This window comes from Dermacentor variabilis, unplaced genomic scaffold (genome assembly GCF_050947875.1).
Source record: "Dermacentor variabilis isolate Ectoservices unplaced genomic scaffold, ASM5094787v1 scaffold_16, whole genome shotgun sequence".
NCBI classification, from domain to species: Eukaryota; Metazoa; Arthropoda; class Arachnida; order Ixodida; family Ixodidae; genus Dermacentor; species Dermacentor variabilis.
This window is the reverse complement of record NW_027460324.1, coordinates 9727022-9739223: the sequence shown is the minus strand read 5'-3', so window position 1 is coordinate 9739223 and position 12202 is coordinate 9727022. Positions and strand designations below refer to the sequence as shown.

At 45.4% G+C, this 12202-nt stretch overlaps 1 protein-coding gene and 1 long non-coding RNA gene across 4 annotated transcripts in view; one reads left to right on the top strand and one right to left on the bottom strand.

Moving 5' to 3' along the window:
* Positions 1 to 12202, top strand: part of LOC142568059 (uncharacterized) — a 37660-nt gene that overhangs the window by 11999 nt on the left and 13459 nt on the right. For both annotated transcript variants that reach the window (XR_012825359.1, XR_012825358.1), the window contains exon 2: positions 9638 to 9812. This is a non-coding gene — a long non-coding RNA (uncharacterized LOC142568059). The remainder of the gene's footprint in view (positions 1 to 9637; positions 9813 to 12202) is intronic.
* The window catches only part of LOC142568058 (SH3KBP1-binding protein 1-like), a 177421-nt gene continuing 166878 nt past the window's right edge, over positions 1660 to 12202 (bottom strand). For both annotated transcript variants that reach the window (XM_075678142.1, XM_075678143.1), the window contains exons 18-19: positions 8211 to 8259; positions 1660 to 4556 (exon numbers count right to left, since the gene is read on the bottom strand). In XM_075678142.1, coding sequence (XP_075534257.1) covers positions 4306 to 4556; positions 8211 to 8259 — 300 coding nt within the window. In that variant the 3' untranslated portion in view covers positions 1660 to 4305. The remainder of the gene's footprint in view (positions 4557 to 8210; positions 8260 to 12202) is intronic.

Sequence of the window (12202 nt, the reverse complement as noted above, 5' to 3'; positions counted from 1 at the left end):
TCATGCTTTGGTTCTGTGCATGCTTGTCGTGGCTTGTCTTCAGTGAAGAGGCGGATGTTACCATGTAAATGGGAAGACGAATAGTTTATGTATATTAAAAATAAAACTGGGCCCTAAACACTGCGTTCTCACACTCCAGACGTAATAGGTGCTAAACTGGAAGGTTCGGTCTGAATATACACGAATTGTGAGTGGTAGAGGGCAGCACACTCACTCAAAAGTGCACTCACTCACATTCACTCGCACTCATTTAAAAAGCGTGAGTGCGAGTGAGTGTGAGCTGAGGCGAGTGCAAGTGAGGGCCAGTGAGTGTGAGTGGAGGCGAGTCTGAGTGAGTGCCAGTGTGTGTGAGCGGAGGTGAATGCGAGTGCAAGCGAGTGCCAAGGAGTGTAAGTGGACTTGAGTGCGAGTTCGAGTGAGTGGAGGTGAGCGCGAGTTCGAGTGAGTGTGAGCGAAAGTGAGTGCGAGTGAGTGTGAATGGACGCGAGTGTGAGTGGAGTTGAGTGCGAGCGTGAGTTGGCACTTGTGAGTGTAGGTGAGCGTGAGTGAGTGCGGGGCCTGGAAAAATTATGGTAAGTGAGTGTGAGTGAGTATTCTCCCGCACTGCCGACCTATGGTCACACGACAGGGAGACAGAGGAGCGGAGAGCCGTGGATCATGTGCGAGGCAGCAAGGAGCGCCTGCCGCCAGCACCACACCAGTGCCACGACAGTGTGAGAAGGGATGGTGAGGGCGAAGTGGACGGTAGCGGCCATTGGGTAACGGCGAGAGTCACCGTAATGGCGCTGCGCAGAGGAAGGGGGCGAGAGGATAGGCGAGAACATGTGACCTGACTTTGGAGGTCCAAGGAAGAGCAAGACTTGCGCCGCATGCGAGAGATGGCAGCAGGAGTGTGCGTGCTAGAGCAGCGCGCGGATGATGACCTCGGTTACAGCGAGGCGAAACGCGGGAACGGGTGCCAAAGAGCTTCACTCTAAAGCTCCGCACGGAATAACAAATGCGCGCACAAAACACATAACACAAATAGACGGCCAACGCGCGAGCGCAGCGATGGCATGGCGGGTCCCAGGTGAAAGGCTCCATAGCACCGCCTCGCGGCCTTCAAAGACTTTTTGGATTTTCTGCTACACGCGTGCACATTGCCCGCGCCTAGTAGGGGTTACTCTAGTACACTATAGTAACGAGAAATTGTGCAGTAGGTGCCGTTGCGCGGTATGCGGCACGTGAGCAGCTGCACTCTTTTTCGGAGAAAGAATCTGCTCACTCTTCACTACCACTGCTGGAGCACAAATGCCGAAGTCATTATTGCGTAGCGTGGTGTAATTTCTGTCAATTTCTTTTGTTTGGCACAGGAGTTGGCGAATGTATCAAAATGCGCAATTGTACTCCTGCGCAATTGGTGCAGAAGTCCCACTCCTGCATCAGAAATAGCATGTAATCTTACTGGCAAAGACACGGCAGAAAACAATCCCTCCTCCTGCCTGGCAGGTAATATTGACTTGAGGGAGGACAACCTACATAGCAAATGGCATACAAGCTGTTGTAATGCAGCATTGCATTGTGCATGGAATCTTCTGCACACTAAGTTTGTAGCTTTCCCGCAGTCTTCATTAGGTGCCTGCCAGTGCTGCCGGCAAGCTATAGTGATGCAATAAGAAATACTGAAAAATCTATAACACGTTTATTTGAACGCATTTTAACATATTTCACTTTCACAACATTTCTTAAGGGCACACTGCCTAACTTGAGACAAAAATACTGGCAGTGGATAACTAGTATTTTACAATAAAAATAAGTTAAACTTAGCACTATGCTATGCATGTAAAGCACCTGAAGGCCTTGTGCTTAAGCATAAAGCAAGATTAACAACACACAGAGCAACATATTTACGATCCACAGTGTTCATCAGTGCCAAGTACTTTTAAAGGTGTAAAGGTGCATGTCCATCCTTCCCACATGATATGCTTGATGGCAGCCTTAATAAAAGAAGGTTCAAGGATATTTTAAGTATCTCTAGGTTTGAAAGAGAGACGTGATTCAAAACAACCTTACGAGTGACAGCTTGAAAACAAAGTATTGTCAACAAAAAGCAAACTTTCTTTTTAACTGCATGTGAATGAAGGAGGCACACCAGTACTGCTTAGCAAGTGAACCACCACCAACCAGAGCACAGCTGCTGCTAGCAGGACTGGATTGGCTCGACTTTTGTATGACACCTACTTTGTTACCAGGTTGTCATATGAAACCTAGTAAGCTTAGCAGAAAACAAAATTTTAAAAAATTTTAAGCAATGTCATAAAATTTCAGCATTTCCAAGGACTGGCAACGAACCCTGAATTCCGTTAAAACATTTATGGCTCACTTCAGCACCTCCATTTAATCAGAGTGACAATTGCTGAACCATACCTGCTATTGTATTTATGTGAATAAATACGAAATTGGGGCAAAGAAATGTCATTTCAGTAATCATTTCGCCCGGCTACTACAATCAGGGGCATTGCTCCGACTATACAAACAAGGAACAAACTCCAGTGCGGTCATCAAACATTTCCACTCTGCTCATGCTTTTTGGCCGCATCAGTTGTAGTACTGCGAGCATAACAAAGTCTTGAATATTTAAGGCTTGACTAAGCTTCAAATGACTGGTTGAGATTGTGCATTTTTTCGACATGAACACTGGCAGGCTAACTGTTGCAGTCACACTAAAATCACTTATTCAACAGTGGAGGTTGAGCACCTGGATCTTCTCATGCATTTGTAATGGATGACACAAGAAACAACAAGAGCAATGTACAAAGGAAACACATCCTCCACTGCCCTAGGTGGATTCTCGACAATGCAGCTCTGCTAGCACAACATATTTCTTTTACATAGATGTTAGGGCTATAACAAAATAGGAATTGTAGTCCATGACATTGTCCATGAATTATTGTCATGGCTGATCCTATTAAACCAGGCCAAGCTACTCTTCTCAAAACATACGCACTAACAAAGCAAGACTGAAAAAGAACCGAGCCATGTTGACAGCAATAGTCCATGCAAGAAGCCTTATATCATTAAACTTGGAACAGTTCTTCAGGCAGACGAAACTCACACGATAAAAAACTTGCGAGCCTGTCTGCAGTGCAGTGAAAGAGGGAGGGCACACTCTATTCAAATCTCTCAATGCAGAGGCAATGCATCGGTACAGCTTCGATGACATCGAAGAACACTATTGACGTAGTAGTTCTGCGGAAACCCGCAAGGTGGAGAGAATAAAGGGAAAAACAGACAGTCTTTTCCCTTTATTCGAAGAACACTATTGCACAAGTTATGTCAACAAGCAAACACCAGTGAATGCGAACGTGTTATGACGCAACAGCCGGTGGGCAGACGATGAAGAAGGTACAGAACACATCATAAAATTCGGCGACACTGACAGCCAACGGTTTGGGGCGTCTCTTGTCCTTGGATAGCATTTCACCCCAGCTGCACAAGGGTAAATGGCCTGTTGAGAGTGATGGCTGAGCAGTGTCAGAAATCACAAAAGAAGGCTTGAAACAGCAATCCTTGACAATTCGCATTGCAATACAATTCAGGCAAAGCTAATTATGCACCTGCGTACCTCAATATGTCGGCACTTCACTATTAGGACCTAAGTGGTGCAGAACCTTTTATGTACAGCAAGCAAGGCTGAGACTGCAGTATTATTACAGCGACACGGCTTCGCAGAAACAAGGGTAGGCTGACATTCTTGCTGGCCATTTCTTATCTGCTGCCTGCAACCACAAACCTCAAAAGATCTGCCATGTGTGCACTGCACCCATAAGTAGCATGTCTAGTTACAAGGTCACACCACGACCACCACGAACGATTACTTGTCACCAGGATACGAGAGGCAATGGAAGAAAGGTGTGACGGCGTGTCACCAGGGCACTGTCATCAGCACACAACAACGACACCTGCTCAGGCATTCACGGCTAAACACAACGGGAAAGGCCACATGTGCATTATTATCTATCGAGGAGTCGCATTTTAGACACTACGTGGTACATAAGAGTGTTCTCAGGATGCCACTGGGCAGATCTGTGTTAAACAGTGCGCACAATAAAAGTGATGAGTGCACTTGTAACAAGAAACACACTGTCCGATGATGCTCATGCAGCCCTGACGAGCAACAACACCAGCTGCCAAGACATTCGGTCAAAGGAAAAACTGTGCGCCGGGCATCCATCGAGGGAGGGGTGCATTGTACACCCACAAGGAGCACGTCCAACACAGTGAGAAGTGACCGGTGTGTCTGCTGGCTGCCGGTGCCGTTCACTGTCAGCACCGCGTTACCCTCCGGTCCTCGGGAAGTCCGGAAGACGACGATTCATCGTGAGCATGCTGTTGTGCTTGTTGCTGTCCGAGCAGCACAAGGTTGGCAGCCCGCAGGCGTGCCAGCGTGGCAGCGCCGCCGAGCAGCGAAGGTGACGGACTGATGCAAGGTGTTGAGCAGCGCGAGTTGGTCAGGTCACACTGCTCCAAAAGACGCAGCAGTTCCCCGTGGCTAGGGCCGCCGTCACGCACGAAGGCTGCAGCAGAGGAGGGTGTAGTGTTGCCTCGTGCACGTTACAGTTCAGTCGACTTATAATGGTGCAAGTCTGATTACTTATTTTGACGTTGGGCATAGAAAGACAATACTATGGCATACCCTTCGCTCACTTTGCTTAGAGTTAAAAAATCAAACAATACCGCATAAGGTGTCACATAACAGCAGGTTGTTCTTGAGGCACACTGAATTGAGAGACCAGAACACGAAGAACAGTGACAGAAACATAAGTACGAAAGGACTGTCACTGTTCTTCGTGTTGTGCTTTTTGATAAAGCATACTTAAAGAAGCCAAGAAACCAACTAGCCCTATTTATTCTAAATACACTGTCTGTATTTGTGCAATGTAAAAGGAAAACTTTGTTAGTAGAGAGAATGAAATCCAAAAATCGCTTCTAGTCTATAATCTCACGCCAATGATATGATGGATTCACAGGACTATGGCTTGTCTTGGTACCTTCGTGCAGCAGGGCGAAGGCTGCAAGGCAATACTAATGCAGCTGCTTACGGTGGCAACAAAACAAGGGATGGATAACTTTAGATAGGTTGGCCCTCCTGACTGTTTTGAGATGCCCGTAGCTTCCAGTGCTGTACAGAACTACTGAGACAAAGTATAAGAATATGTACTTGAACTTCTCTTGTGCAGAGAGATGGAGTACTAAATGTGCCAGGCTGTGTTTACAATAATATTGTTACGGTTAATGTTAAACCGGCTTTATTCAAGGGACGAGATTGATGGTAAAGTCAAGATGGCGTCCTGAGGCTGCACCAGCTCACGTCTTCTTCCTCTTCTCCTCGCCCGGCTCATGCCGTAGCAATATTTTAATGCAGATGACCTAAATGAGGTCTGTTGTGATGGGCCGTTCACCCCGCGACACCCTCCGGTCATGGCTCACGCGAATGTAGGGAACGGGCCAACAGCTTCGTTAAAATGGTTCTCAAAACGGATGATTTATGACCAGCGCGGGAGTACCTCGGTCAGGAGAGGTTTGGGCAATTAGCAAGGATACGGCCATCACCTGCCAGCTGCAAAATTTGGCATGTAAACGCCAGAGATGCGGTCAGTGCAGTGATATGGTCCATCACTTGTCACCCGCACAAATTATCATGTCCACGATGGGGATGGAGTCAGTGTACGATCGGAGACAATGGACAAGCGGAGCAGTGGACAAGCAGAGACAACAGAGAAGCAAAGTCATTGTACGATCCCTCTTCCTCTGTTTGCGCCCAGTGATGTGTGTGCGTTTCTGACAAAGCTCCCTTTCGAGGAAAAGGGCAACAGATCTCCGGATTGGTGGGGCCTGATGTCATCGGTCTCCTGACGCCGGATTGGGGGAAATGACTGAACAATGACCACGCAGGGCATAAAAAGAGCAACAGACGGTGGGAGTGATCAGCTGCTACAAATTCATCATAAACTTTTTCTGTATTACTCTGAACTTTCTTGTACATATGTGAATATAAACATGTTTGTCAAACGTACTGAATATCGGGCCTGGCTTCATGTTCCCTTACTCCTCCATGAGCAAAGTGAATTCCACATCTTTGGACCCCCAGTCGCAACAGGTCCCACATGATGTCTCAGGGCACTAGTATGGGTGCCACCTTGGTACAGCTAGCCCTAACATAACTTTTCTGGCATGCTACATCTCCACATACAGTAACATCTGTACTCAGGAATATCAAGCTACAAAACCTAGCTGGTAAGGTTCCTTTAACAAAAAATTTTTGTGAAAGGAGAGACTTTCCTTTCGTCAAGCATCAATTTTTCATTAAATGTCAACAACATGGGCAATTAGACAAATCTGTATTTGACAACATTGAAACAGCCGCATTTCCTTGACCATTTTTTTATACTGGCACATTCAACACAGAGAAAGCTTTGGTACCAGAGGCCGACTAAAAGAACCTCGGCGTGCATTGCTCAGCAAAATGTTACATTTTTGTGTGGACAAAATTGGTGCATTGTGCCCATGTGTGCTATGCCTGAACCATAACCAGGACACTGCATCAACTGACATGTGCAATAAGCTGCGAGTCAACGTAAAAAATTTATGATACTATAAGGCATTACACTTCAGTTTTGTCTTTCCAGGATCCTCCTCCCTACTTTATAGCTCTTAAATCCAGTTGTTTGGCCTTAATATGCTAGTTAATGAGGATAGCTATAGGGGCTTGTTGGTATGGCATAGCTTATTTTGTTGTAGCGCAAGCTGAACAAGGAGAACAGAAAGGCACATCTGACACGCACAGCGCTCACTTTCAACAACAGATTTATTTGCCGTTCTCGTCGCTATATATGCACCCTCAATATGTCATACAGCACGTGTAAAATTTCGGTAAATATGAACAAAAAAATTAGCTAGGAACCACATGTAAGCAGATTTTTTACTCTTACATTCACAGACATGTACACGTTCAGCGCGAACAAAGACAATTGAGCTCTCTTGAGGATAATGAAAGGGAAGGTTTACTGACGCATGCGTCGCCGAATGTTGATGTGTGTCTAGCTTCTATTATCAAGCGCGCCATCTCACACGTGCTTCTACTCATTATAACTGTTTCTTTAAATCTAGGTTTGCATTTGCATCTCTGGCAATGGATCGCAAGAAAGCCATCAGCGGCCGAGTTGTTTACATTGTTATTGTGTTCTCGTAGCCTGTAATTTATGCATCTCCCTGTTTGACCAATGTAGGATCATCCACACCCGAAAGGAATGCGGTATACCACACCCACGATGCAATGAATGAATTTGTTTGCAAAAAAGACTGCATGTAAAAAAGAACATAAAGACAAAAGCTGTGTGTGTCAAATGTGCGTTTCTGTTGTCCTTGTTCAGCTTGCGCTACAACAAAATAAGCTATGCTAGTTAAGATTGTGGAGGGCTAAGCATGCCTGCCCATCGCTGACGCAATGACCAGCCAAAAAATTTCGGGGCAGGAGAAAGGTGCAAGCCAGTGTGCTTTATTTCATGCCAGGTATGATCGGCACACAAAATTTTTGGGGAAGGGATGAGGTATGTGCCTGGTGTGGCCTCCTGTCCGTTGGCTACGTATGCCCCTGACAGCTGTGGCCAATGAAAATAATAAAAGCAGAGCAGAGTTCAAACGATTGGCCTCATACATTGCTGTTTAGCTTGCTGTATCAAATGCAGAAAACTGATAATACTAACTACACCTCTTTACTCGACTCATTTTTCTTTCCATAGAATCTGAAAGGTGTTTCCTTCACCTTTTATTAAGGAGGGAGCAGGGGGTTGTTTTTGCCATTTGCTGTAGAGACTGTTTATGCAGACCAAGGTGTGATAAGTGCCCAATCACCAGCCGGAGCAAAGACGTGTAGCAGGGCCACAGTATGAAGCCATGGTGATAAGAAAATTATGCAGTGAATGTGTCAGTGTGCCTTTCACATCTCTGTCAGAAAAGGACACAATCTGCACCAGCAAGAATCATACATGCGTTGCACCCATATAAACTTGTGTTTCTAGGAATTAGATGAGTTGTAAGTAGCACTTCTTGCATCCTAGAATGTCTCTCAAGTACTTGCCTATCATTACTAAAATTTCCTTACTGGTGACAAAGCAGGTGCCTCAGCTAATGCACTTGACGAGAAAGTATAAAACCAGCCATGCACTTACTTGGCTCCCCTTTGGATGCCAAATCCAGTGCCGTGGTCAAGTCCCACATCTGAAAATCAAAAGAACATGCACCACGACAGCTGAAAAACTGCACTGGAAGTATGCAACTAGAGAATAACATTTTATGCCTTGCATGTACTAAAGTGCAACACGAATTGCAGTGGCTGTGCAGTTTTCACTCATACTTTCAGGTCGGGACCAAATCTGCACATGGTGCAGACAGATGAACTAGCTTTGAACATAACTATTGCATAACATTTATTACTACGTAACTATTATGCAACAGTTAAGTTCAACAGCTTTTCAAGTGTCTGGCTCAGTGATTTTGAACCTTGGAAGAAGTGTGAAGTGCTGTGATACACTATGCTTGTTTCTTGAAAATGGCAAAGCCTGGTGAGCGGCTGTTTAGATCCCAGCACGTTGTCTCAGATTCTTCAGAGCGTCGGCGCCTAACCACGAAGGTCATGCCAAAGTTCCGAGTCATCCCTGAGTTCTGGTGTGCAGTAGTGGCATGGTTTATTTTTTCAGTTTCGGTATCAAAACTTCTTACTTCACAAACTTTTCTGATGCATCCAAACACATTTCAAACACAAGATTTTGCACAAACGCTGCTCTATATCTGCACCGTCTAAATCTAGGCTTCTTACGCGGCCCAAAATTTTGTTCGAGTTGGCCTTTAAGCTCAAAGCATTAAAAAATCAATCGCGCACTCAATCAAATAACACATCAACAAGAACTGTTTTGCTGTTTCTTGCTTTGTGTCACGCTTTGAATTGTTATTAATTGTTATTATAATGTGTTTTCTTTGCCTATTTCTGGCACTCTAAAATTTTCTATATGTCTAACGATTTTTTTTTTTTTCTTATGAAAGTAACCAAGCACTACCTTTTAAGACAAGGACTGAGAAAGACTTAACAGGATGGGCGCTGTCCTCTCAACTCTTTCTGTGTCCTGGTCTTAAAAAGTAGTGCTGCATTACTTTCGTAGGAAAGAAAAATAATGCATCAACAACTAGCCCCCAACTTGTTTTGTTAAAGTTTAAAGATATTAAGGTATTTTTTTATGCAGTGAATTTTGTAGTGTATTTTGTTGAACTTAGTAGGTTAGTATTTATGTGCTTTTAAATCAGTTATAAGTTGCATCTCCCCTGTGTAATGGAGAACTTGTCCCCTGAAAGTATTACAGTAAAAGCTTGTTAATTCATGCTTCACCAGGCAAGAAAAAATATATGACTAAACCAAACGTTGATTTGTTGAATGGACAAAGGAAACAATTAACAAATGCATACTAGATCAACATGCCTTTAAAGAATATGCTACCCTCCCGTTTACCGCATTTTTGCGATTCTAAAACCCCCGCCTCTATTTTCGCGAAAAAATTGGGAAAAAAAGTTTTCATGTGAATCTAAGCACCCCCCTATTTGTTAGGAAGAGCACGCAGCCAAGGCCGCCAAGTGCGCTTGCTCGCTCTGTCATCGAGCCGGAGCCGTCGGAGGCCTGAGGTGGAATGGCCTCTGCGGCGCGATCTTGCCACACAGCCGGACTGCAGAGCCGCGCGGACTCGTGAGCGGCAGTGATAGTGACTGAGCATCCGACACAAGTGGTGGGTTCACTGATTTCAGCGATTTTTCTTTTGGATGCTTGCAAAATAAAATGTTATTTCTCGCACCAATCTGGTCGTGATGTCGCAGCGCAAAGAGGGAGGGGGGGGGGGTCATTCTAGATTTTTCGAATCTAAGCACCCCCCTCACTTTGGCCATCGCGATCATGAAAAAAAGGGGGTGCTTAGAATCAAGTAAATACGGTATGTTCTGCACAAAATAATCGCGGAAGCTGCAATCCTCTTCTTGTGACTGATAAGTAGGAACTATATATTTAGGCACCCATAACTGGCACATTAAAGCCTCATTTTAGGCATGATAGGAGCTGAAATGGGCACTACAATTTTTTCACAAGCCATGACCTGTTTTATGCAGTAAATATGTGTAGACCATTTTCACGGTAGAAAACTGACGTAGCATTCACTTGTGAGGGACAGGCGGCAAACATACTGTGCAATCTAAAACTGGTACAGCGCAACATAGAAAGGAAGAAACAAGCCGAGCCGGCCAGATAAAAGAACAGAGTGCTGACTTGCAACTCTTTCTAATTCTTCCTTTTTATGTTGCGCTGTACCACATTTAGAATACAATACCAACTTGCCCAATCCTCAACCCTGGCATACTGTGCAAGCGATTGCCTCACAAGATTCGCTGGGTATGAGCGGCTGCTTTCTTCCTCAACCTACATACTGTAGCCAACGGGCTTAGTGTATTTGCTCCGATACTGTGAGCAGGTAGTGTATATTCAATAGCCATCTTTTCGTACTTACAATGGTGCATTAAGTGGAGCAAGTACGAAAAACCCAAATATGTCAGCAAAGCTGCTAAACAATTAATGAGAGGAGGTAAAGTCTGCGCCTAATGGACGGAAGTCTAGGAATGTTCAAGTAAGAAAACAAACATTAAATAATGTACAGCCATCTAGTGGGGCAGCCGAGAAGACTCCGCATGGTGTACCGGTGCCCGTGAATGCTGATGACTGTTCCCTCGCTTGCTCAGTGGTCCACACTCGGCGACCCAAGTTTGCGAGGGGTTCATTGAAGAGCGGCACATACCCAGTGCCTCTATGGCCCAGCTCGCTAAACTGTTGGCATGGAAGACGTTCAATAAAAAACCCCAAGCATACCCAGTGCATTTGTGGAACAGCCTGCTAAAGCGTCGGGTTGCAGTGCTTGAGGAACCCTTGTGACGTGGGTTTGATTCCGCTCAACATTGGAGAAAGTTAAAGGATCTTTTAATGCGAAAGCATTGCATGGCTCATGAGGCACGTAATCCAGCATTGGCGTTGTTGGTGTGACCACGCCTAGTTTACATAAAGGCTACGAACCCACGACCTTTGGCTTTAAGGCAAAGTTAATTATGATAGTGTTAATGAAGGCAATCGAATCCAAGACCTTTGGTGTTACTTAAGGCAAAGTTAAGACATAGCCAATTAAGACACTCAGGCCCACGGCCTTTGGTGGAAGTCAAACCCATGAGTTGGATTATGTACACCTTGTGATGAACACTGTCGGTAACGTTGCTGCATTTCTGCTGATGTGGCAGCAATGCTTTCGCATTCATCCACAAATTGTTGATTCCGGACTTTGCATCATCGCAGCAGTACCGGACTTTGCAACAGCAGTACCCACCAAGCCCCGCATCTACAGTGACCCATGCTGGCGTGAAAGAAGTTCACTGAAGAGTGGCACATATGTACATATTGCCTGCATGCAGCCAGGCTCCACTGTCACCCTTCCCTGTGCACGTGCTGCACCATCTAGTAGCGCTGCAATGAAATCTGCACGTATCTGCAGAATATAGGTTCTGACAAGACTGTCTGAATGCATATGACATGGGCTTGTTATCACCCAGCACCAAAGAAATATTAACGAACTTGTCAATGAAATGCAGCACATACCCAGTGACGCAAGTTGTTCCTCCAATGGTTGGTTTGGAACACGTTTCCCTCAGCACAGCAGCCCGATGCTCTGTCCCTTAGACCATGCACCAGCCAGTGGGTAAAAGTATACAGTAAAACCTCGTTAAACCGTACCCACTTAAACAATAGTTTCACTTTAAAAGTAGTAAAGTCAAATCCCCGACTCAGCGGCCACTGAACATAATGTGTTTTGTATCTGCATAAACCGTGCCAGCTTATCGCGTACGCATCGGTTAAAATGTTGCGTTTCAACTTTTCGTCGTGCAAACATGGTGGTGTGTCGTCTTCATCGGGCAGCCCGGCAGAACAACAAGCCTCAGAGATTGGAACAACGGCCTCCAAGCGCCCTGTGCGTTTGTGCGTGAAGCCACATCAACATCAACATCATTTCGATGCTGTGCCAGAGAGCGTTATGGCGTCGTGCAAGCGAGGACTCGCGTCATGCCGAAGCTCGGATAAAAAAAGACACCG